The sequence below is a fragment of the Convolutriloba macropyga genome, unplaced genomic scaffold, assembly GCF_964194025.1.
Source record: "Convolutriloba macropyga unplaced genomic scaffold, txConMacr16.3 SCAFFOLD_821, whole genome shotgun sequence".
Lineage (NCBI taxonomy): Eukaryota > Metazoa > Xenacoelomorpha > Acoela > Convolutidae > Convolutriloba > Convolutriloba macropyga.
In genome coordinates, this window is record NW_027450512.1 from 13,652 (window position 1) to 39,630 (window position 25,979).

At 34.8% G+C, this 25,979-nt stretch overlaps 2 protein-coding genes across 2 annotated transcripts in view; one reads left to right on the top strand and one right to left on the bottom strand.

The window, feature by feature from the left end:
• Nucleotides 1-1,075: 1,075 nt before the first annotated feature.
• Nucleotides 1,076-24,279, bottom strand: LOC142355962 (vesicle-associated membrane protein-associated protein B-like). Its single transcript, XM_075407962.1, has 4 exons — nt 24,043-24,279; nt 23,786-23,904; nt 2,684-2,872; nt 1,076-2,333 (listed from the first exon to the last, which is right to left on the bottom strand). The coding sequence occupies exons 1-4, from the start codon at nt 24,242-24,244 to the stop codon at nt 2,136-2,138; spliced, it is 708 nt and encodes a 235-aa protein (XP_075264077.1). The 5' UTR covers nt 24,245-24,279; the 3' UTR covers nt 1,076-2,135.
• The window catches only part of LOC142355963 (uncharacterized), a 52,200-nt gene continuing 41,069 nt past the window's right edge, over nt 14,849-25,979 (top strand). Inside the window, exon 1 of the mRNA XM_075407963.1 lies at nt 14,849-14,860. The gene's annotated coding sequence lies outside the window, so the exon portion shown is untranslated. The remainder of the gene's footprint in view (nt 14,861-25,979) is intronic.

The window sequence follows — 25,979 nt, forward strand, 5'->3', positions numbered from 1 at the left end:
TAATTTCTACTCCCCAAAAAAACCCATCTCAATTAGATATGCATACAAATATTTACACTGTTTGAAAGAAGCGACCATCGCCCCTAAGTCTTCGAAAATGGGAAAGGTTGATCAACGGAACTATAAAAGTTTTACCAAATCATTTGTAGGTGTTGCTGAGCACTTATGCTGATTTTAATAATTATTTGTATAAAATTAAACACGTTTTTCCGAGTTTTCTCAATTCCAGGACCTGCATAATGTTTGATTGCGAATTGCTGGCGTTTTTTTTTTATTTGGAACAATATTTGTCAAGGGACTCAATAGAAACTTGAAGAATTTCATTGGACTTATTTTTCCTTCAATTTCAGTTTTTGGAACTCTTTTTTACTCTAGAGGTTCGGCCCTGATAGCCCAATTCGTAGGGAAACGAAAAAAAAACACGTTTTCTTGCTTTTCCACAGAAGGTCTCAACATCGCCCTATGTAAAGCTATTATTATACCTGCAGGTAATTATTCACATCTATTTAACCCGTCAAATGGTTAGGTTGGAACAACTTTTCAATCTCGTCGATTTGAGAACGTTTTCATCCAAATCGAAGCTTTAAAGACTAAACTGCTGCGTGGGAAAAACTCACATTTGCCTTAAAAATTTTTTAAAAAAAACCTAAAAATTAATGAGAAAAAAATGTAGCATCAAAAAAAGGACCTCTTATTTGCTGAAAACCTTTTTAAAGACGACAGAGAAAAAGCAACTAACTGCAAAATAAAATGTATATTTTTGGGATATACGCTAATGACCAAGCTCTCAATCAGAGCAATCAAAAAATTAGGCGCGGGGGTGAAGTTGAGGTCAAACTCCCTTAACATTTGTCGAATAACGCAACAAGCACCAGTACCAATTTCCATACTGCAATTTTCGTTTGAGAGCAACTAATTAAACAATGGAAAACAATGAGATTTTTTGGAGCGGTGACAAAATTGAGAGATCTCAGAAAATTTCATTTTAAAACCTTCATTTTAAACGGTGAAAAACAAGCTACATCCTGACTGATCCAGCTGTTTCACTATGCACTTTGTCTTGCTGAGTAGAAAAGCGAGTCAAAAACATCAATTTGGCCGGCAATAAAGATTGTAAGGACATTTCCGTTCCAAAAACCATTCGATTATCATAATTATAAACAATAAATTAATAAATATCGTTAGGGCACAAGTTAACTAGGACGCTGGGCTTTCTGCCTTAGTAAAAATTAGGCGCCATTGTCTGGCAGGCAGGCAGGGAAACCAAATTCAACAGAAACTGCAGAACATTAAGAAAATAACGATATATCAGCCCTCATTTCACATCAGTATTGTACATTAACGGCATTTACAAGAATTATTGCTTCAGGTAGCTCAACTACTACGATGTTCATCATCATTGTACACATTGATACCTAAACGGTCGAAACGGTCCAAGTCCATCAAACAATTAATACACAGTAATTAATACACAGTCAAATTTCGCTGTGTAATTAATACACAGCGAAATTTGATGACATGATCAGAATTTAGAGAATTAAGGGGTAAGAGATGGACTTAAACAAAGCTTCTTAAGATTACATACGCTGTTTACGATTCACCAAAGCACAACGTTTAGAAAAACTGATCAAAAAAGATTTAAAATATAACCCTCTTAAAATTAACAGGAGCATCGATTACAAAACAAACTACTCAACGTATTGGAATCATACAATGGCTTCAAATAAATTAACATGGCGGAAATGGATGGTTGAAGTTGTCTTGGAGCAAACCATCACTACAATTGACTAGCCATAATCTATTAACTTTATCCAAGGTTACACATTCTTAGTTGGGATACGATTTTTAGCTACCTTCGACAGCAATTTGTATCTTATTCGTCTACAGCTTTGTACATCATAGTAAGACCTGCACAAGTTTGGGCTTTCTGGGCCTAATTTGAAATAGGATAAGGCTGTCAAAGTTTTATAATCCATTTTTATTCATTGATATTTGAGAAAACCGTGAGCATTCATTGAAAATTAGTTCAAATAAAGGAAACATTGTTTAATTCGATAACTAATAGGAACTTTGTAACAATTAGTTGTTGTGTTCATCTATAACTGTGTGTCTCATATCATATTGTTGTCCCACCTTCAGAGCTCCCCGCTCACCATTGGGGCGCACCAGATGCCCAGTGCGGCCCCACAAGTCAATGCAAGTAAAATTAGGATTATGGTAGCAACTGAGGATTTGGAGCCCCCGGGCGCCTTTGCGTGGGTTGATAGGTCTGCTTTCTGGCTTAACTCGAGCTGCAGGGTTGCGTTTGACTGGCTCAACCGCGCGTTGTCTTCCTAAAATGACTCGTGGATTCCGACAAACCTAATTAAATGTGAGCAGCGGACTTACGAAAATGGCTCGCAGACAACAGCTTTGGCACAATGAGTTAAAATGCTTTGGAACAATGATTACGTGACACCAAAACGGTTACGTGACTCTAGAGTTACTTCAAAATTCTGACTGAACATCCTCAAGCCTCAACGCAGTTCTCCATTGATTCCGGAAGTTTTCTCTTGTTTGTTTCATCACTTATGCAATAACGTTCGTTCGTGGTCCCATTAACGCAAAAAAATTAATTTATCTAGCTACTTGGCCAATTTCATCCATTCATTCACTGAAAAAGATTACATCAATTGACCAATACCTTGCTCTTTGATAACTCCTGTCTAAGTTGTGAGACCTCTGTCTCCAGCCTTTGCATTTCTGAGAGGCTTCCAGTTGCACCAACAGCACTTCGATCAGTGCCTTGACCATTCTTTGCCTCCACTTGAAAAGTGCATTTCAATTTGGTGTCTAAGATGCGCTCAGGGTTTGACTTTTCCACGTCTTTGAACTACAACAGAACATATGAAAGATTACCGACTAACATCGGACGAATTATTCTCGAAAGTCAGGCGTTCAGTTGATTTTCAGCTCCAAATATGAAGTGGGAGGGGGGTGGGTTGGGGAAGGGAACAGGTTTTAGCAACTTAATTTGTCTCCAACAATTTTGGTTAATCTCGCATATTAAGACTTGAAGGTCTCTAAGAGAACTGCTAAGCAAATTCATGCCCTTGAGCGTCACCAGTTTCTCCCATTTCTCAGGACAAAAGTCACGAAAAATTGGTGCTAGGACAAAAAATTACAAGGAAGCAAAATTGCAGTAAGACAGTAGGACTTATATGATTGCAACTAAATTCAATTGAGAGCATTAAAAACATAGCCGGTAGATTGCCGGAATAGCTGTAATAACAATAGATTTGCGTGCCGTATAAAAGAGATAGAAACAGATACAAAAAGTTATCGCTTAAAAGGCTATTTTTTAAAAAAAATTCAACGATAAATTAACAAAGCTTGTTAAAAATCATTCCGCAAAAGTATTTCCATCAGCGACGTTTGTTACAAATATGAGTTCCTTTCCTTTGACCTTAAAATAATTCAGATTATACTTAAGTGAAAACTCATTTTATTGAGTGAGGTAAGTCACGTATGATGAAAATCCAATCACGCAAATGACCAAAAAATTTAGTTTATGAGAAAGAGAGAGAGAGAGAGAGAGAGAGAGAGCCTGACGAAAAAAGAGCCTGACGAAGCATAAAAAATCAGCAAGTTTCGCAATAATTTCAAGAATTTTCATTGACTAAACAAACATTTGACCCATAATGGACTATGAAAAAATTGAGAAAACCATTTAGATAATTATCAGATAAAAAAATCGAAACACTTTTAAACATCAATGTTAAAATGCCGCATGAGAACAAAAAACCACCAGCGAGAAGGCAAAATTTTGTTCAAAGACTTTTTTCTCAATCTACATCAAAATCAGAACAAAAAATTTACGTCGCAAAACCGCTCGCTTTGATCAAATAAAATGTGCCTCTACTCGTTTATGGTTCTTTTGAAACAGACAAAAAAACAGTCAGAATATGAGAAAAAACAAATCTTTTAAAAAAGATTAATCTGATTAAATTTTGCTACAAGTTGCGACTTCGAAAACAACTATTGGCAAAAAACAGTTCTTATTCAAATAACGAATGCCAATTGGAAAAAAAAACCGCAAAACGGTACAGACAAAAAAAAACCCAAAAACAAAAACAAAACTTTGGTTTAAAAAACTTCCATAAAAATGCTGCTTCCTATCAATTACTCTGCGGCAACCCTTTATCAATTTTCTTCCACTCTATCAGTGAGCTATCAAAAACCTGCCTGTCGCAGACATCCAAATTAACAACTAAAAGCAAAAAAAAACATGAAAAACTACAAAGCTATGATTTATTAATTACATAAACTGCACTATTTTCGCAACAATACTTATTAAATTTCTACCACTCAACTAGCAAACAAAAAACTTTAGGTTTACTACCACTCAACTTGCACACAAAAAACTTAAGGTTAGAACTCAAAATCGAAAGAAATATGCACACAAGCCAAAAAAAGACGAAAACGAGCCAAAATTGTGATTAACGATGTTTTTTTAAAAAACGCAACTATCAACAACCCAATCAAATATTAATCGAATCAAAAGATCACTAAATACACTAAAAAAACTGAGATGAACCATAAAAAGACCGTAAAAATTGCCAAAAAAGCGTTCCAAGGGGTTAAAATGGTGAAGTATATTAATTGCATCAGATTGTAAAAAATCAAAACATAACCAACTAGCGTCGAGCGAATTGCTCTAAAATTACCGCCGAGCGTTTCGCTTCATCAATAGCTAGCCACGGTTTAGTGAGGCTAGCTTTAGCTTGATGCGAGTCTGCAACTTTTAGTTTTCTAGCCTTGTTAGGAAATAAATCAAATAGAAAAAACCGAATTTCGCAGTGGACACAATTGTTCAAAATTATTTTTTGTTTCTGGAATTATGTCAAGTTACCCATCTGCAAGACTTAAAAGTTTCGTTGGCCAGTAATGATAGAAAAACTCAGAACAGGACAAAAATAATCAAAAACTTTGGAAATAGCAAAATTTAACAAAACCTGGCCAAAATTCAAGATAGTTAAATCTTCAAAACATTTTTTTTCTCAACGGAATATCCAGTATCCCTATTTCAAGCTTTAAATAGTTTCACTGGCTCATAAATATCCAAACACTTTGAACATCTAAATTTTCCGAAAATTTGAAAAAAAAAATTGAATTTTATCAAAATATTACTAAAATTGAGTCATTAAAAACTGATAACCATTCAATTAAGTCAAAAAACTATGCAACAATTTATTATCAGAATTTGGAGTAGGTCCCTAGAACCCTGGTGCCAGAAAATGAAAAAAAATCGAAATATTGAAAACTTGAGAAATTGCAAATACTTTTTAAAAATTGCAAAAGTTCGTCACATTAAAATCTTGAAAAACATTTCATTAAATCTAAAAACTATGCAGTAAACTATCATCGAATCCTAGATGAGATTATGTGGATCTTTAGGTTGGAGAATCCTTAAAAAAGACAAAAAATTTCAAAAAAAATCTGAAAATTTAAGTTGCATTTAAAAAACTGCTAGAATTTGTCATAACAAAAAGTTGAAAACTAATCCATGGCCAAAAAATTTGCCAGTAATTTATTATCAAGCCCTAAGGAGGTTTTCTGCCCCCTGCGTCAGGAAAGACCTGAATAAAGAAAAATGTCCAAAAAATGGATCTATTCTTTTTCAGCCCCCCCCCCCCCCCCCCCAGTTTTTTATGACCACCAGTTACAAATTATATGTTGCTATATAGCAAGTTACTATAGAAGAAAATAGCACGTGCGCCTGGGGGTCATAAAAAATTTATGCTCACTAAGCTGGGGCCTGAAACAGAACAGATCAAAAAATTGGAAAAAAACGAAAAGTCAAATGGGTCAGACGAAAAATCGGTCAAGCGAAAAATCGCATAAATACCGACAGGACTAATACAATTGCTACAAACTTCGTTCGAGAGCAAATAAACACAGTATTACAAGTCAAAATAGATGAAACAAACGCTTTTGTTTGAGTTAAAACTAGAAAACTGATTTGAAAAGACTGCAGGTGATCAAAAATATCGCTCGCTTAGCAAAAATTGTTTCAACATAGCTGGCAAATTGCCGGAAAATAGCCGCCATTGACCCGCCTGATTGAAACAGAATAAGGAAAAATTACGAGATGGAAGTTGACAGAATTTTTCTAAGTGTCAAAGTGTTCTTAATTGGTGTGAAAATTCTGCATATTCGGTTAGATTCTTGAAATTACACTTAATTCAGCTATTAAACTGGAAGCTATTAAGCTTAATACTAATGCCAGCAAGCAATCACTTTGAACTTTGATAACCTAATGCATTATGACTTAATAACCGGGCTTAAATCTTTATTCCCCTTTTTCTATTTATATTCTTTGAAATGTAAAAAAACCAAGATTACCGCAATATAGCTCTTCTAAGCTTATGACTTCATAGCTATAACCACAGAAAAACCCACCGCAAAGAAAATTATCAGAAAATTTTAACCGACTAGCGAAAAAAATTGAACTCCCTCAAATTCTAGCGCATTCCAGATCCAACAAAGTGGCTTATTTATCTCAGTAAGACATCTGATTATCGTAACTCCTCGGCTTTCTCATATCATCTAAAGCTTATAGGTCAATATAAAGCGTGATCGTCGTAAAAAACAAAAACCGTCATAATCTTGAAAACCTTCACAAGGCCATCATTGTTAACAAAAACCATTTCTAATTTCCAGAACATTTAACTTGTAAACATGAGAAAAGTCGGTGACATAGATCACGACGCTACACGCACTACACAATTGGTTTTATTTCAGCACCATTCTTAAATTGGAATGCGCGCAACTCGAATCACTCAAATATTCAAAAAGCTAAGCGTGAAATCAAAAGAATTTCTCAGAACACAGCCGGAACAATTTCACGAGCGACTCAGGGTCGGAATTTCAAAAAAAAACCGTACTCAAAGCCAAAACCATTACCTTTTGTCTTAGAACAAACTCAACCTCAGCAGTATTGATTTTAAAAAGTAAAAATTGCATCTCTCTTATAGCGAGAAACAGAGGAACAAAATAAATCAATTACGACAACATTCCGCAACAATACAAAAGCCGCATAAACTTAAAACATATGTCATAATTTTGAAATTTAAAAACTCACACTGATACCGCCATTTTTCACATTATTAAAAAAAACATTTGGTAACGTTGGAAAATGGTCAAAATTCTTAGGATGGTTATAAACTGATAAGCTCAAAAAACTGACAGGGCTAAAAAAAATGTCATGAAATATCGCATGACACTAGCCTTAAAACGGTACAGCTCCACAATCAACTCTGCGACCCCAGAATCATTGTGAAAGCCTAAGGCAGATTAAAGTTCTTAGAAGCTGAACAGAATTTTCAAAGCATAAAAATTTTTGGACTCAAGAAAAACAAAAAAAAATGATTTATAAACACAGCAATCAATACTCTTGGAGATAAACCTCTCTTGGAGATAAAATAAGATAAACCTCTCTTGGAGATATGATAAAGATATGAGTTTAAATTTATCAGAGTCAAAAAAATCGTCAAACATTCAAACCAAGGCCGCCAAGATTATTCGAATAACATAGTAATCAGCAGAAATTTCGAAACCGAACTCCAGCAAAATCTCAGTGCTGCATTATATTACGTGAAATAAATTGTACGCCAAATTTTTTTTAAAAAAAACAACAAGCAGGCCAAAATCAATAAAATTTAAAAGTATTTGATTAAAATTAGAGCAAATAAATTTATGGGTCTTAAGAGAATGCTAGCATGATACATGCAAGAATGTGGACAATATGTACTCATTGTAAAAACATAGAAATGAAAATACTACATCTCGATTTTTGAAAGTTAAGAAGCAAATGGATGATAGACGCTCAAGTTTATACCGCAGATTTCCATATTTAAAAAGTGGTAATGTTAAAAAAGTGCCAAATTCCTTCGATGGTCAAAAGCTGATAAGCTCAAAAACTGAGAGGCCCAAAGATTGCATTTCATTAGTTGGCTTTTCAAATGAAATGCAATTTTATTAGTTACATGCTAATAAATTCATTTCATTAGTTACCAATTGACTCTTATTAAAATTCAATAGCCATCCTCGTGTGTAGATTTTCAAAAAGTCAAAACAATTCAAAGATTCGAACAATTAAATATTTCGCAAAAAATGTTAAAATCTCTTTTTAAGATTGCAATTACGGAACAAGCAAAAAACATTATTAATAAAGGCAAAAAAAATTCATTGAAATTGAGGCAAAAATTAAATCAAGCCCAAAGATCAATCGATATTAAAGTCCTTGACGGTGCACAAAAAAATTCGAGTAATTAACATAAGCACTGATTTTTTTGCAAAAAGCCCGCTTCAAGATCCACAGAAACAAATGAAAAAAGGCAAAAAAATTGAGAAATATTTGCCCATTTTTTACTTGAAACTTATCATAAGGCTCGCAAAAACACTTTGGTATCGAGCTCGAGGGTTACATTTTAAAAAAGCGTCGACTTTAAAATATTTCTACAAAACAAATCAAATTAAAAACAAAAAACTGCCAATAGGAAGAAAAGGCGGCTTAATACGGCTATCTATATACGCTATTCTGTCAAAAACACTTTTCAATTTGATTCACTGAACGCATGATCAAAAACTCCTCTGGCTCAGAAAAAAAGTTCGCACTGCAATTCACTCACTTTCGCTTTCAGGTCAAACGCCGTCTGAACGAATAGTTCTTCCGGTAAATAAACCTCAAGAAAATCAATACTCCTTTTCGAGTCGAAAAAACGTCAAGAGAAAATTTAGCACACATTTACAATAACTACCTCAAACTTCGTTCGAGACCAATTATTTATGTATTCTCGGCAGCTTCGCGGAATTGTACAATAAGAGACCAGTAAAGCTTGAAAAGAGCTGCTCGCATTTTATTCCCCCGGAGCTCAACCTGTCACCACTTTCCAGGACGAAAAGTCAAATTGACCGACGGAAAATTTGTACACCAAAAATTGCAGCTGAAAAAACCAGCAAAAAAGCGGCATGAGTAGTGAAGAAGCAGGTCATCGTACCAACTTTTCGAGTCATATAAGAGAAACGTCACGTCTCCTTCTATATCAAACACTAAAAGACACGATTACAATAATTGGTTCACATGTGGGATCTTTTCTGTTTGTACCCCCACCCACCAACTTAACGACACCATATTATTTGCCACCCCCGACGAAGATGCCATAACTTGACAATGATTAACTTTGTAATAGCAAGTTTTCTAGCTGATAGTGCATAACCAATGGGGGCACCAACGGAAACAATCACACATGTTTATTTGCCAAGGTAATTGCTTAATCTGGAATGGAAACAAGCGGGTTTTCGGTACTTTGGTTCCAGAATATTGGTAGGCCCCATCCGAACTAAAAATCAAAAATGGCAAACAGAATCAACTAATGTCGGGCCAATTGTTCTCAAACGACTTGCGAGTGTTCGGCTGCGTCTTCAGTCTAATACGGCTAAGCAAAGCTAGCTTAAGCTTAATTGAGAGGGCGAGGAGTGCAGTTGTGTGCGCGGGAGTGGAGGGCGGGAGTGGTGAGGGGGTCAGGGGTCAAACTCTAAGAACCACCTTTCACACCATTAATTTATTTGGCCCCAGTAGTTTCACTTAATTACATACTTAGGAACTAGTAGGACATACGGCTCCAAGAGAACGACTGTGACTTTAAGGCTCCTGCGCTGTACACGTTCATCCAGTTTTTGAGGACGAAAAGTCAAATAATCAGATGAAAAAAAGACAAAAAGTCGTCTGTAAAAACAAATTAAAAATATAATTGGCAGAAAATATAATTGGCAGAATTCTAGAAAATAGCCGCAATAGCTTCGTAGATCTGCAGTCTCAAAAAGATAGTAAAAGAAACATACCAAAAAAGAAACTTCTATTTATTAAATGCTGAGATGTTAAATTTTGGATAAGAATCTGTTTAATATATTGCTGCTTCTAGTAGCTGCCCTCAAAAACCTTCAATTAGAGTGACACACACGCACTTGACCTTATCGCTTCGAATTAAAGTAAAGTCCATTTCAGAGTGAGGAAGTCATTTTTGAGAGAGGTAAATCACGTGTGACCAAAAAATTAATCACGCGAATGAACAAAAAAACCGCTCCACTTAGAGCAAAAAAATGACGGAACGCACGCAAAATCGAATGAACGAATGAACGAAAAGCAGATTTGAAGTGATTGTGACGCCAAATAGTCGTAGCAAAAAACCTTTTTGACAAAAAATTAAGAGAAAGGAAATAATATATACTCAGCTATCGCTTTGCGGCTATTAAAATTATACGAATGGTTACATTGATTGAAACAGTGGAGCTCAGGTATGAGAACAATCATAATTTGACTATCCATCAGTTGAACGACGAAACTCGCTGAGCTCAATCTACCAATATTACATAGCGTGAGCGTACAGAGCACTTAACAAACAGTTGCTTCAAACCTTGGTTTCATACGCTACCAAAAACAGTCATATTTAAGACAGTCAACTCATTCTCATATTAGACTATTTTATAACCGCATGAAATCTGCTACCTTCTCTGAAAAAGCTGATAATTTGCTTAAGTAACTGCTCGTTTCTATTCAAAACAACTTAAAAATATTAATTCCTTATACTATAATTGATCATTTTCTTGGTCGCGAAGGAATAAAACCAAAACAACGGTTACCGTCAACTTCACTTTAAAATTGAACATGAAACCTCATGAGGGGATATCTTATTTGTGCATTAAAGAAGTTGTGCAGCTGGTTAAACAGCAGAAAAAATCAAACATCAAAAAATTATAAAATGAAGTTTCCACAGCACTACGTAATCCTACTTAAACAACAATAAATTGTTTCAATCATTATTTTTATTTTCAAAAATGAAAATAAATAAAATTTAAAAGAAGCAAACCCAAATATAACTATAAGACAAATTTAGCAATCAGATGTATATTTTGAAAATTGAGCTTGCTTAAACAAAAATCCTAAATTGTCTTAAAACCAAATACTCTAGAAAACACTGAAAAAATACATTCAAAAACATCAACAAATTATACCACTTTTTTCAGGAAAGCAAAGTTCCATCTGATTAAACTACATTCTTCAACGAAAGATAAAAAACTTAAAAAACTATCAAACTAAAACCTTGTGCCACAAAAAATCATTAAATACCAACAGGAAAAACAACAGGGTGGCAACGAGTGCCAAATAACTTAAAACTGCCCTTCACACCGTGAATTTACGCCAACACAGCCGTATTTGGGGCAAGGGTGTAGTGGATTTAAAATGCACTACGCAGCGGCAGAACTCTTTAGCAGTTTATTCCTTCTCTCAAGACAAAAAAGTTATAATTTGTTCTTCAGAAAAAAGAATCGAAGTAAGAGAGATAGCATATAAGAGAACAAGACTAATATAATTGCTACCAACAAAGCTTGAGAGCAATTGAAAGGTGTTATCTTATATGAAACTGTCAAAGGTACAAAAACCAGAGATGTTAAACAGCAGGAAGATTGCCAGAAAATAGCCGTGGTAGCTTTGCAGATCTGCATTCTCAAAAAAATAAAATAAGACCGAAAAGGAGAAATTTCTTCTTTTTATTAATTGCTGAGATGTTAAATTTTGATTAAGAATCCGTTTAACTCAATGCTTCTTCTATTAGCCGCTCTCAGATAACCTTCAATTAGTGTGACACACACACTCATTTGACCTTATCTATTTGATTTGAAGTAAAGAAAAGTCGGATCTTCGCTAGTTCCCTCCAGTCCTATATAGCCGACCCTCAAAACACTAACGCCCGTATTCATTCTTAGAAGGTAAATTATTTTGATAACGTGCCGGGTATAATTCATTAACAACCATATTTGCAAAAACTTTCAAGAAAATAAAAGTAGTCAACACCATTACAAAACCCGTAAATCCAAAGAGGTAATGTAATGAGAATAAGTTTTTGATGTTTACAGTATAGGCAGTGATTTATTACTATATGCACGAATTATTTTTAAACATCCGCTTTGATAGTGTGTTCGAAATGCCTATTCACACGTAACGGTTAAAACGCATACAGTGTTTTAACATACATTAATGGGGGGTGTCTAATTTACTTGGGTGGGGTTGCGCTAGCGGGGAAATATCCGAAATGCAATTTTGACAGTGTCGAAAACCATTTTTGAGAGTGAGGTAAATCACGTTAGTCCAAAAACTTTAAGCGGATAAACAAAAAATGACGCCATTGAGTCAAGCACGCAATTCATTGAAAAAAATTTTTTAACGAATTTGAAGTGATCGTGACGTCATATGGTTGTAACAAAAACCTTGAAATAAATAAAGAACGTGAGATGCAACCTACAATCTACAAAAGTCAAAGATAAGCTTCTGGTGACATTTGAGGGGTAGGGGCTTTTAGGAACGCAGACTAAAAGCTTCATTCACACTTTAATTCAAATTAAGCTGCTTTTTCAAAAAAACAAAACATAGCAGGACAAGTCAAAGAATTCAAAGAAGTTTCATTGACTAAACAAAAAAAAATTAGACCAAGAATGGTTTATAAGTGCATTGGGAATTTTTGTTCAAACAGTTTTCTCATTCTACTTTAAAACTAGAGTGAAAAATTTCAGGCCACAAAACCAATCGCATTTTCAATCTACTTCTTGTTTCGGCGTAACTAAAATCATCACATCAATTTGCGTCCGAAAATCGTAAAAATCTGAACAGATCTGAAAAAACACACAGCCGGCCAAATTCCTGAAAACAATCAAAGTTGTATCCCCAATAAAACTTAGTTTTCATACAGCTAATATCTCCCTGCAGAACGCATCAATGCAGACAAAACAATCTTAATTCAAACAACAAAAACTTCGTCAAAATAAATTAATATAAAAAGCTAGGAGACTTCAATTTTTCATACAGTACAAATACACATACAAAACTTTGTTTCATGCAAAGATAACTAGTAATAACAGTAAAAAAAATAACCAAGCCCTAATGCGCTCACAAGCATCCCTATTCTCGAAAAGGAAAAATTGAGAAAACAAAGAAATTGTAAAATGTCTCAATTTTTTGTCAAGCTTTATAGAAAGAGGCAACTTTGTAGTAAAAGAAACCCGTTTCCTTGGTAGTAAACAGACTCGGGAATGAGGCTTCATTTCATTTGCCCAAAAATTCAATAAAACGACGCAATGGGCAAAAAATCGCAAAATAGACTAAAAATAGGCAAAATATTTCAAAAACCTTTAAATTAGCGATAAATTGCCTTTTTTTACGAAAACTTCCAGAAGGTATCAAAACGTGCTGCAAAAAATTCCTTTTGTCTGCAATAATCTGTTAGAAAACATTTTAAAAAAACCTTATAAAACAGCTTCAAAAAGACGCACGTAAACAGAAAAATTATATATTAATTGAAATATAAATTTAATGAAAAGTAATTTAAACGAAAAACAAAAGAAAAATTCAATTACTTTTTCAAATTGTACAAGAACAAATAAACAAATACAAAAGGAAAACAACATTTCGAGTGATCGAGAAAACTTAATTGCTCAGACAAGCCAAAATAAGCGCAAAAACATCTAATTTTGACGTAAAGCGAAAAATTGTAAGAAATTAAAAATCTTGACAATTTTTTGTCAAAATTCAAAAATAACTTGGTACCAATGAACCTGCATTAAATTTGCAATAAACGCTGTCCAAGCATCAAGCTCACATTCAGTTAAAAGTAAAAGTGATAAAAAAGTGAAAACCTTAGGTGGAGAAGTGAAAACCTTCCAACTAGCTGAAAAATCCCATTAATTAATAAAAACCTTTGAAACGCTCTGAAACAATCTGAAAATTTTGACATTAATCTAAAAAACATAGCCGAAAGACTCCGGAACCGACTCGAAGTAAAAATAACTTACACTTTCCAACTGGTAGAAATTTTAACTTTATTATAATATTCAATTTGAAACAAGAACCGGTGTAAACAAATTATCAGGGGGAAAATTATGAAGGTTTTCCTGGAAAAGTTGTATTTACAGAAGCATTGTATGACAGAATGTCTGGCGTAAAATAACTTAGCTCAACAATTGACTATCAAACGATAGGATAAATACAACCAACGATACATCTCCAAAAAGGAGAAAAATAGAGCAAAAAGAAATAATTAAAGAACAAAACCTAAAAATTTGTTGTCTTTTTCATTAAACTTTGCTGGAAACTGTAAAGTTTCAGTAAACTGCTACCAACACACTTTAAGAACCAGTTTCTGACTGATTTATTGAGCACCTACGCAAAACACAAACGCACTGTAAAACACATAAAACTTGAGCATGAACAAAAATTTACAAAAAGGTCAGAAATAATTAATTTTTAACAAAAATATGTGGTATCAAACCTTTAATTGTTTAGACTTAAAAACCCTAACCATGTCAACAACTCTGTTATTAACTAAAAATGAAAAAAATATTCTGAAAGTCGGAAAAAAACAGAAGGATAAGGCTAACAAAAACAGAATAATTCTTTATAATCAGCGCTTTAAGTTTGTTAAAACAAACTCTAACTGATATTACCGATGTCGAGGGGCCAGGAGAACAAATAGAGAAGCTCATTTTAACCAATTAGGTTATACCAGTTACTGAAAATATGAAAAGAGTACAAAAACCGTTAAAAAAGCGTATAAAACGGCGAAATCACAAAAATAGCTCAACATTGCATAAAAACACTCACAGATGAATAAAAAGACTACTAAAAATACTAGCAAATTGATAAGATGGTTTCGGAAAACTACTTTACTCAAAGAAATGAAGTAAAATCTAATATCGTCAAAAAATTTTGCTCACTTAGTGATCAAGCCTTAATTTTAGCCTAATTGTTGTGATGAACTTATTAAATAGTCTACGAGTGCACCCGGGAGGCTAATTAATTCCGTTTCAGCTTATTGATTGTAGTTATTTAGTGTGGTATCAGCGGCCGGACTTTAACTGGGTAGCCCCAGTTACCTGTGATTTCAGATTCCGGCGGAGGAAATTATACGAGAATCATCTACAATTGCATATTTGGTATCAATCATTCGGCGAGAGATTTCTCCGTATCTCCTTGATTGCTTCCCTACATTTTTGGCCCTACTGAATATTTCTTTGTAAACATTTGGAGTGAGTGTTCTCCAAATTTGTTTGAATAATTAGTTCAGGTCCCTAGCCCCCCTTCCCTTAGTCCCCCTTTTATCCCAAATTACAATGGTCCCCAACACGGCGCAAAGCATTCTGCAAATTTGTAACGAACCTTGCATTATACAAGTGACTGCACTGTAAGTGAAACGTAAGAAAAAATGTTGACTTCGGTTGATTGGAAATTTCAAGTATCGCAAATATCAAAGGAAAGATCTACTGGATGATCTACTGGTCATGTGCTGGTTGTGTTCCTATCTTTACTGCAGAACTACCTGCGCAGTACAGAGTTACAGCCGTTGAAAAAAGCTCGATTGTGATTATTCTCTGATCCGCGATGTGAAAATGCTAAGCAATGAGATAGCGTTGATAAAGAAGCCGGAATTCCCTTTTCTAAAAGTGGACACGCCATGAAACGAAACGGCAGCTCATCCAGTTATAACATTGCAACAGTAAACAAAGAGCAGGGCAGAATAAATTGAATTTTTGAAACCGTCAGAGAAAAGTAAGATCAACTAAGGAGGTGAAAACAGGAACGAACACCAATCCAGCGGTCATCAATGGTGTCGAAAAACCCCCGAAGCGTCGTCATTTATGTAGGTCGCTTGAGTCAGAGCATAACAGCATCGGAAAAGGAGTACTGGGCAGAAAATAACGTTGAACTACGCAGAAAATAACGTTGAACTACTTCATATTTACCAAATTTTGAAGTCAGAAGCTCAACTGAAAGCTTTCCATTAAGTACTTAAGTTTGATGAGAAAGTTGATTTACGATTTTTGGCCTGAAAACTTTACGGTGTAAAGATTTTATCTCAATGAAGCCGCCCGAAATTGGCTAACAAAAGTGGATCAACATTGACTACAAACCAGTCCTCAATTAAAACAAAAGACAAAACAAAGATCTATAAAAAATAAAAATTTGTTTAAATAACGTACGCTCTGTCAGGAACAAAACGAAAGATGTAAATGACCTCTTGAAAGTAAAAGAAATTAGTTTTGAAATATTTATAGAATCGTTGATTACGAACAACTCAGTTGACTAATATATTCTCCAGCAGTGTTGTTCCCCACAATTTCTTTTCTATAGTGCACCTAGGGTTAATAAAAGAGGAGGCACAATTTGCCTGCCTCTTTTACAAATGTTATCTCCATTCGGAAAACTTTGAAAAATTTTCCTCTCATTTTTTGGATACTGTTATGCCTCTTTAACTATTGGGGCTACCAATTATTTAGTAAAGGCTGTTTATCAACCACCTGTATTAAATATTAAATCTTTCATTAATCACTTCACTATTCTTTGTGAAGAAAAACACTAGAATTCGACAAGATTATTCTTCTCGGTGATTTTAATACTTCACTTAATGTAAAAAAAAATGCAGTGTAAATTTGGAATTCATTTCTAAGTTATTGAAGCCATGCTTAAAGTTTAATTTTGCCTCAAGTAATGATGAAGCATGGGAAATGTATCAAGTTCGAGGAAAATATTCTGGATTCCGTTCTACCACTCAAAACAAAAACATTTACTGAACACCAATGCCCATTTTTTGCGACAAGCTTTTGAGTTGGAAGCGGAAGAGAAAAGCAGAGCGTAAATATAGAATGTCGAAAACAATTGTAGTAAAATTTTAAAATGAAAGTTACTCATATGCATTTTGAAAAATTCTTAAAGAAGCATAGACAATACATTGAGGTTGCAATGGTGGAAAATTGCAGCCGTAAGAAGTTTGCCACCTTAAAAATGCTTCCTGGTCAAGATGTAGAACAGCTCAAGAAATATTAAAACAAAAAACAGCTTGCAAAATGACTTCAAAGAATTCTTTATATCTGAAGTGGAAACTATAATTGCATCGATTCCTACTGCGATAGTTCCTGAAACTCTGAAAGCCGAAGTTAACTCAATGAAATCGCTCACAGAATTGTCGATAAATCAGATTAGAGATTTGATTTTAGCGTCGTCAGACGGTACCTCTCCACTGGACATCATTCCGACATATCTTATTAAGCCATTTCCAGATTATTATTTCTTCGACCTCCGGAAACTTCTTTCTCCTTTGCTGAAGACGGGATGTTTTTCTCAGTCCGTTAAAATGGCCATCGTTAAGCCCTGTTAATATTCCCTGCGAAAAATTTAATCCATCAGAGATACAGTCGACAGAAAGTCGTTGATCAAGTTAGTTCGGGTAATGATCCTCTCGCGAATAGATTACTGCAACTCACTGTACTATGGACTACCTGTGTATAGTATACAGAAATTACAGCGCATAATGAACTCAGTATATCTCATTTTTAAACTATCACCTGGTTCATCAAAAGCAAATTATATCAAACAGTTTCATTGGCAACATATGAAACATCTCCCTTTTTGGCCACCGTTGGGTTCACCATGCGTGGAAAATCAAATTCCCGTGTATCTTGGCGCATTAGTTTTCCGAAATGATAAGGTGACTAGATGCCAATGTGCACACAATTTGAAGGTTCGTTATGTCAGGACTGCATTTAGGCGAAGCTGATTGAGTTTTGCTGTTCCTTTTGAATGGAATAAATTGCCTTTTTGAAATTAAACTAATACCCCATGACTTTAATATCGGAAAAAAATGAATACTATTTATTTAATCTTTGATTTTGAAAGCAATTTTGAGATTGTAAATGGGGTGCTTAAACCTATCATAATAATCAAAATAAATCGCTCACTTAGCAAACATATTTTCACACCTACTTTTTTCGCTCTCTCAAAAACACGATCTGAACGAAAATCATCCTCTCTGCTCTTCAATTCGTTCAAACATTTGACCTAAACCCTAGTTAAAAACCTTAAAACAGCTTCAAAAAGACGCACGTAAACAAAAATATATATTAATTGGAACATGAATTTAATGAAAAAGTAAATTAAACGAAAAACAAAAGAAAAATTCAATTACTTTTTCAATTTGTACAAGAACAAATACAAAACGAAAACAACATTTCGAGTAATCGAGAAAACTTAATTGCTCAGAAAACCCAAAATAAGCGCAAAAACATCTAATTTTGAGGTGAAGCAAAAAATTGTAAGAAAATGAAAATCTTGACAATTTTTGTCAAAATTCAAAAAAACATGGTTCCAAAGAACCTGCATTAAATTTGCAATAAACGTTTTCCAAGCATCAGGCTCACATTCAGTTAAAAGTAAAAGTGAAAACCTTAGGTGGAGAAGTGAAAACCTTCCATTTAGCACAAAAATCCCATTAATTAATAAAAACCTTTGAAACGCTCTAAAACAATCTAAAATTATGACATCAGTCTAAAAATATAGCCAAAAGACTCCGGAACTGACTCGAAGTAAAAATAACTTACACTATCCAGCTGCTAACTGGTAGAAATTTTAACTTTATTATAATACTCAATTTGAAACAAGAACCGGTGTAAACAAATTACCGGGGGACAAATTATGAAAGCTTTCTTGGAAAAGTTGTATTTACAGAAGCATTGTATGACAATTGTCTGGCGTAAAATAACTGAGCTCAACAATTGACTATCAAACGAAAGGATAAATATAACTAACGATACATCTCAAAAGGAGAAAAATCGAGCAGAAAGAAATAGTTAAAGAACAAAACCTAAAAATTTATTGGGCACCTACGCAACACCCAAACGCATTGTAAAACACATAAAACTTGGGCATGAACGAAAATTTACAAAAACGTCAGATATAATTAATTTTTAACAAAAATATGTGGTATCAAAGCTTTAATTGTTTCGACTTAAAAACCCTAACAATGTCAACAACTCTGTTATTAAGTAAAAATGAAAAAAAATATTCTGAGAGTTGGAAAAAACAGAAGGATAAGGCTAACAAAAACAGAATAATTCTTTATAATCAGCTCTTTAAGTTTGTTAAAACAAACTCTAACTGATATTGCCGATGTCGATGGGCCAGGAGAACAAATAGAGAAGCTCATTTTAACCAATTAAGTTATACCAGTTACGGAAAATATGAAAAGAGTACAAAAACCGTTAAAAAAGCCTCAAACGGCGAAATCACAAAAAATGCTCAAAATTGCATTAAAACACTCAGATGAATAAAAAACTACCAAAAAGACTAGCAAATTGTGTGGTATCAGCGGCCGCACTTTAACTGGGTAGCCCCAGTTACCGGTGATTTCAGCAGATTCCGGCGGCGGAAATAAGACGAGAATCATCTACAATTGCATACTTGGTATCAATCATTCGGGGAGAGATTTCTCTGTATCTCCTTGATTGCTTCCCTACATTTTTGGCCCTACTGAATATTTCTTTGTAAACATTTGGAGTGAGTGTTCTCCACATTTGTTTGAATAATTAGTTCAGGTCCCTAGCCCCCCTTCCCTTAGTCCCCCTTTATCCCAAATTACAATGGTGCCCCAACACGGCGCAAAGCATTCTGCAAATTTGTAACGAACCTTGCATTATACAAGTGACTGCACTGTAAGTGAAACGTAAGAAAAAATGTTGACTTCGGTTGATTGGAAATTTCAAGTATCGCAAATATCAAAGGAAAGATCTACTGGATGATCTACTGGTCATGTGCTGGTTGTGTTCCTATCTTTACCGCAGAACTACCTGCGCAGTATAGAGTTACAGCCGTTGAAAAAAGCTCGATTGTGATTATTCTCTGATCCGCGAGGTGAAAATACTAAGCAATGAGATAGCGTTGATAAAGAAGCCGGAATTCCCTTTTCTAAAAGTGGACACGCCATGAAACGAAACGGCAGCTCATCCAGTTATAACATTGCAACAGTAAACAAAGAGCAGGGCAGAATAAATTGAATTTTTGAAACCGTCAGAGAAAAGTAAGATCAACTAAGGAGGTGAAAACAGGAACGAACACCAATCCAGCGGTCATCAATGGTGTCGAAAAACCCCCGACGCGTCGTCATTTATGTAGGTCGCTTGAGTCAGAGCATAACAGCATCGGAAAAGGAGTACTGGGCAGAAAATAACGTTGAACTACGCAGAAAATAACGTTGAACTACTTCATATTTACCAAATTTTGAAGTCAGAAGCTCAACTGAAAGCTTTCCATTAAGTACTTAAGTTTGATGAGAAAGTTGATTTACGATTATTGGCCTGAAAACGTTACGGTGTAAAGATTTTATCTCAATGAAGCCGCCCGAAATTGGCTAACAAAAGTGGATCAACATTGACTACAAACCAGTCCTCAATTAAAACAAAAGACAAAACAAAGATCTATAAAAAATAAAAATTTGTTTAAATAACGTACGCTCTGTCAGGAACAAAACGAAAGATGTAAATGACCTCTTGAAAGTAAAAGAAATTAGTTTTGAAATATTTATAGAATCGTTGATTACGAACAACTCAGTTGACTAATTTATTCTCCAGCAGTGTTGTTCCCCAGAATTTCTTTTCTATAGTGCACCTAGGGTTAATAAAAGAGGAGGCGCAATTTGCCTGCCTCTTTTACAAATGTTATCTCCATTCGGAAAATTTTGAAAAATTTTCCTATCATTTTTTGGATACTGTTATGCCTCTTTAACTATTGGGGCTACCAATTATTTAGTAAAGGCTGTTTATCAACCACCTGTATTAAATATTAAATCTTTCATTAATCACTTCACTATTCTTTTTGAAGAAAAACACTAGAATTCGACAAGATTATTCTTCTCGGTGATTTTAATACTTCACTTAATGTAAAAAAAATGCAGTGTAAATTTGGAATTCATTTCTAAGTTATTGAAGCCATGCTTAAAGTTTAATTTTGCCTCAAGTATTGATGAAGCATGGGAAATGTATCAAGTTCGAAGGAAATATTCTGGATTCCGTTCTACCACTCAAAACAAAAACATTTACTGAACATCAATGCCCATTTTTTGCGACAAGCTTTTGAGTTGGAAGCGGAAGAGAAAAGCAGAGCGTAAATATAGAATGTCGAAAACAATTGTAGTAAAATTTTAAAATGAAAGTTACTCATATGCATTTTGAAAAATTCTTAAAGAAGCATAGACAATACATTGAGGTTGCAATGGTGGAAAATTGCAGCCGTAAGAAGTTTGCCACCTTAAAAATGCTTCTTGGTCAAGATGTAGAACAGCTCAAGAAATATTAAAACAAAAAACAGCTTGCGAAATGACTTAACGAATTCTTTATATCTAAAGTGGAAACTATTATTGCATCAATTCCCACTGCGATAGGTCCTGAAACTCAGAAAACCGAAATTAACTCAATGAAATCGGTCACAGAATTGTCGATAAATCAGATTAGAGATTTGATTTCAGCGTCGTCAGACAGTACCTCTCCACTGGACATCATTCCGAGAAATCTTGTTAAGCCATTTCCAGATTCTTATTTCCTCGACCTCCGAAAACTTCTTACTCCTTTGCTGAAGACGGGATGTTTTTCTCAGTCCGTTAAAAAGGCCAAAACGTCGTGATGTAAATTATCATTTTTACGCCGATGCCACTGTCATTTATTTTGTTTACCATGCTTCGATAAATCAGGGGGCTTTTCATTCAAATAAAATTGAGTTCATGTTTCTTAGTAGAAAGAATAGTTTAACTTGCAATATTGGAATTCCAGCAAACGCCAACTCATCTAATAATGTTACTTTGCTGGGCTTCAACTTTCAGACTTTCATAAACAATACAAGTTAGTTCTGTGTGTCGGAGATGTTAATATTCCCTGCGAAAAATTTAATCCATCAGAGATACAGTCGACAGAAAGTCGTTGATCAAGTTAGTTCGGGTAAAGATCCTCTCGCGAATAGATTACTGCAACTCACTGTACAATGGACTACATGTGTATAGTATACAGAAATTACAGCAAATAATGAACTCAGCATGTCTCATTTTTAGACTATCACCTGGTTCATCAAGAGCAAATTATATCAAACAGCTTCATTGGCTACATATGAAACGTCTCCTCTAAGAATTCATCTTTTCGGCAACCGTTGGGTTCACCATGCGCAGAAAATAAAATTCACGTGTATTTTGGCGCATTAGTTTTCCGAAATGATAAGGTGACTAGATGCCAATGTGCACACAATTTGAAGGTTCGTTATGTCAGGACTGCATTTAGGCGAAGCTGATTGAGTTTTGCTGTTCCTTTTGAATGCAATAAATTGCCTTTTTGAAATTAAACTAATACCCCATGACATTAATTATCGGAAAACAATGAATACTATTTATTTAATCTTTGATTTTGAAAGCAATTTTGAGTTTGTAAATGGGGTGCCTAAGCCTATAATAATCATCAAAATAAATCGCTCACTTAGCAAACATGTTTTCACACCTACTTTTTTCGCTCTCTCAAAAACACGATCTGAACAAAAATCATTCTCTCTGCTCTTCAATTCGTTTAAACATTTGACCTAAACGCTTAGTTTTTACGTGCGGCATTGATTTTTTTATCCTGTTTTAAATACGCTCCAAAAAATTATCGATAAAAAAAGAGTCGTAAAAAAGCAAAACCATAGCACCTCTCTGAGCCATAATTCTTTCATAATGTCCGGAATTAGCCTCTAACAGAAAACTCTTCAACAGAAAACGATGCCAATTGAACAGGGGTTATTTAACACATTATTAAGTCCTGGAGCCAGACATGATCATGATAGCATTTATATATGCTCATTACCCTAACAAACTAATGTAATAAACATACCCGGCAGATTGCCGGAAAATAGCCGCCGTTGATTACAATAAGCATGATTGGGATTGAACGAATAGAATATATTGAAAAAAAAATGATTTTTGTACAAAAATATTTTTTAAGTCCGATTTATTTTGATGGCATTTCGTAGTTGAACATACTTCTGTTTCTTAGAGAGAGGCTACAGGGGCTACTATCAACACCAATAAGCATTAGAGGTGGTAACTAAGACTTACAGGAACTACGTTCAAATAGCGGGCATCTAAAATTGGGCTTTATGGGTTTATCCCGTTTCTATTTCTGACTTCAGTTTTTTATACCGACTCTTTTCATTTTGAATTGCTTTGCTTAGCAACTGATGTTCAAATTCACTTTTAGCAGAATGAGAGAAACTAGCCTAGAGAAGTCAAAAAGATTTCACGCAAAATGTCGAAAAAGCGGCAAAATGGTAAAGCGAAAAAAAGTTTGACGAAGTAAAAAAACATAGCAGGACAAGTCCTGACGTACAATTCAAAGAATTTTCATTGACTAAACAGAAAACTAGACCAAGAACGGACTATGAATGGATTGGGAAACCATTTAGAAAAAAAATCCGATCAAAAAAATGGAAAAAACTAAAAATCAAAGTGAAATTGCCGCATGTGAACAAAAAACCACTAGCGAGAAAGCGAATTTTTGTTCAAACCCTGTTTTCTCACTCTACTTTAAATTTAGAGCGAAAAAATTTCACGCCGCAAAACCACTCGCTTTTTCGCTCCACTTCCTGTTTCGGCGTGACCAAAATCACTACTCCAATTTGACTTCAAAAATCATGAAAATGTGTGAACAGACCTTAAAAAAAAGACAGCGCCCCAATACAATTCAAATTCTTTGAATTGTAAAAAAATACGAGCGCAATAATAGCCGGCTGAGAAGATGAGGGCGGCTGGCTATTAAAAACAACTCAAAGTCGCCTCAATTTATCAGTTGAGAAAGAAACCAACTCCGAGCCCGTCTGCTCTTTATTTGAAACCTTAATTTTCAACAAACTTACAAGAGGTTCTGTGTTGCTTCCGTAGTTAGCCTTTTCTTCTGGAGTGAGCTGCATACACTGTACCATGAACTTATGCTTGTTCCGGTCTTGAGGGTCATATTCAAACGGCTGCAGAAGAACTAAAGATGCAACATCAATTTGAGTCCAATTAAATATAAACTAAAATTTCTAAGGTCTTTTTTGACGAAGAGCTATTTTGACAAAGTCTGACAAAGAGCTAGCATATCGATTTCAAGAAAAAAAGCTGTAAGGTTTACCTAGCACGTCTTGTTCCTTCCCTGTTTCAATAATTCCGTTGTTGGGACGCACACAGTACCTCCTAGGAGCTGTTGTTTTAACTTTGAAGCAAACATCACTGTCGGAAACGTTAGCCAAATGGATCTTTTTCTCAGAAACTTCGGTGAACGGGCCATTGAAAACAAGCTCTGTAGGTGGATCAACACGTAACAACGAAGCCATCTTCGACTAAAATTAGCAAAACTTGTGTCACCATTTATGACAGCAATATATGCTTGGAAGATATGAGGGTTTACTTAGAAATGAGGGTCTATTTTTGAGGTCCCCGGATTAGTGAGAGTAAAAACAAATCCAGAACGAAACCCACATAAGATAATGAACCCCATTAAAGATCTCAACGAACTACTTTGGTTCTTTTCCTTTACAGACAAACCACCTTAGAGTGATTGTGACCTATAGCACCCTCGTTACTGAGACTCAAAGATACAGCGGTACAACAACAACATGAACTCAACAATAAGGCAAAAGCAAAAACTATAGTGGTTTTGAAATAAACGCTTTAGGGTATCCCTCAAGGCTTCGAGACCCATAATGCAAGCCCTCACTTATTTAAATTTCCGTCTTTACCAGTTATTACATATATACATGTGAAGCAGACACTTCAAATAGCAAAAATGAACGAACATCGCTATTAATGCTTAAAAAAATGTTCCATAAATATAACACAATCAGAGAAAAGTTATTGGATCAATGCAATAATAATAGCTATTATGAAAACAAAGGAAACTCAAGACTTATATTACAAAAGTAGCAGTAGTAAAGGCTATAGGGAAATCCCTTAGATTATGAGACCCATATTGCAAGATCAAAATTTGTTCAAGTTGTTTTTGCAGTGGCAACATTTGCAGAACATTCTCAATGTGCATTTATTAGTGCAGTCAAAATTGGTAATAGGCTTTCATGCTATATTCCAATAGTTTTCTTATGCTCGCAGACTGCTGCGAATATTTAGTTCGATCGAGATTTTCTTCTGTTTTTAAATCAATTTAAATCAATTGATTAAAAATCTATTTTATATCAATTTAATTGTTAATTGTCAATTCCTTCTTCCCTGTTCTTCTTTTTTTGCTTAGTTTGTTTTCTCGGCTACACGTCTTCTCGGCTATCGCGCCCATTATCGTTGACTCTGTCAAGATTTACCGTTAAAACAAATTCATTTCTATTAGTCGCTAGCAGAAGTAAGAGATCGTGCATTTCGATATCCAACAAAAGCGGTAGCAAACAGCTGTAAGTCATCTTCAGCATGCTCGACTGTATAGGAAGATAGAAATTATCGAGTTGCCATTACCTGGGTGCTTTTAATTTCTCCATATTTGTTCAGGTTCGATAGGCACGCTTGCGAGCAGTATGTGATGATAGGTACTACGCAACCGTCATAACAGTGTAATTTCTAAATCGGCTTCTTTGAATAGACGTGACGTTTTACTTGGAAGAAAGCTTTAAGGGCTTTGGAGCCGCGTTGTTCAGTTACCAGTAGTTCACAGTTTTTGATTTAAAAAATGCCCAATATCTTGCTTTTTTCGGTAATTTCAGTTTTTCTGTTACTTGGTTGCAATGCGCAGTGTATTTCTTCCTTCGATAATAAAAAACTTTCATGTTTGCGTTCATCTTGTTTCCCAGACAACAGTACTCTATAGTTTTCAAGCTTTTTCCAAGATGGAGGACTTAGAGAACAACTGAGAAGAGTAGAGCAACAGAAAATCATCTGCAAATCAAAAAGCTTCGGAGTGAGGCATTTGGCTCAGGACGATAAATCGAAGTATTCGCGATTTCGAGACAAATTTGTATACGTTTTAGACGTGTTTTCTCTCGGCTCGGTTAGTTATTTAAAAACTCCTTAGATGTAGTAGTAGTTCAGGCTTCAGGGTCATCCCAGGGGTCCTTCGAGACACGCTTC

Bases quoted from the DNA above. Each gene is read 5' to 3' on its own strand.
- LOC142355962 (XM_075407962.1), bottom strand. From the start codon at position 24,244: ATGGCTTCGTTGTTACGTGTTGATCCACCTACAGAGCTTGTTTTCAAT. The intron at 2,873-23,785 runs GTAAGTTTGTTG...GTTCTGTTGTAG, and splicing joins GAAGCAACACAGAACCTCTT to TTCAAAGACGTGGAAAAGTC. The intron at 2,334-2,683 runs GTATTGGTCAAT...GAGTCATTTTAG, and splicing joins AGGAGTTATCAAAGAGCAAG to GAAGACAACGCGCGGTTGAG.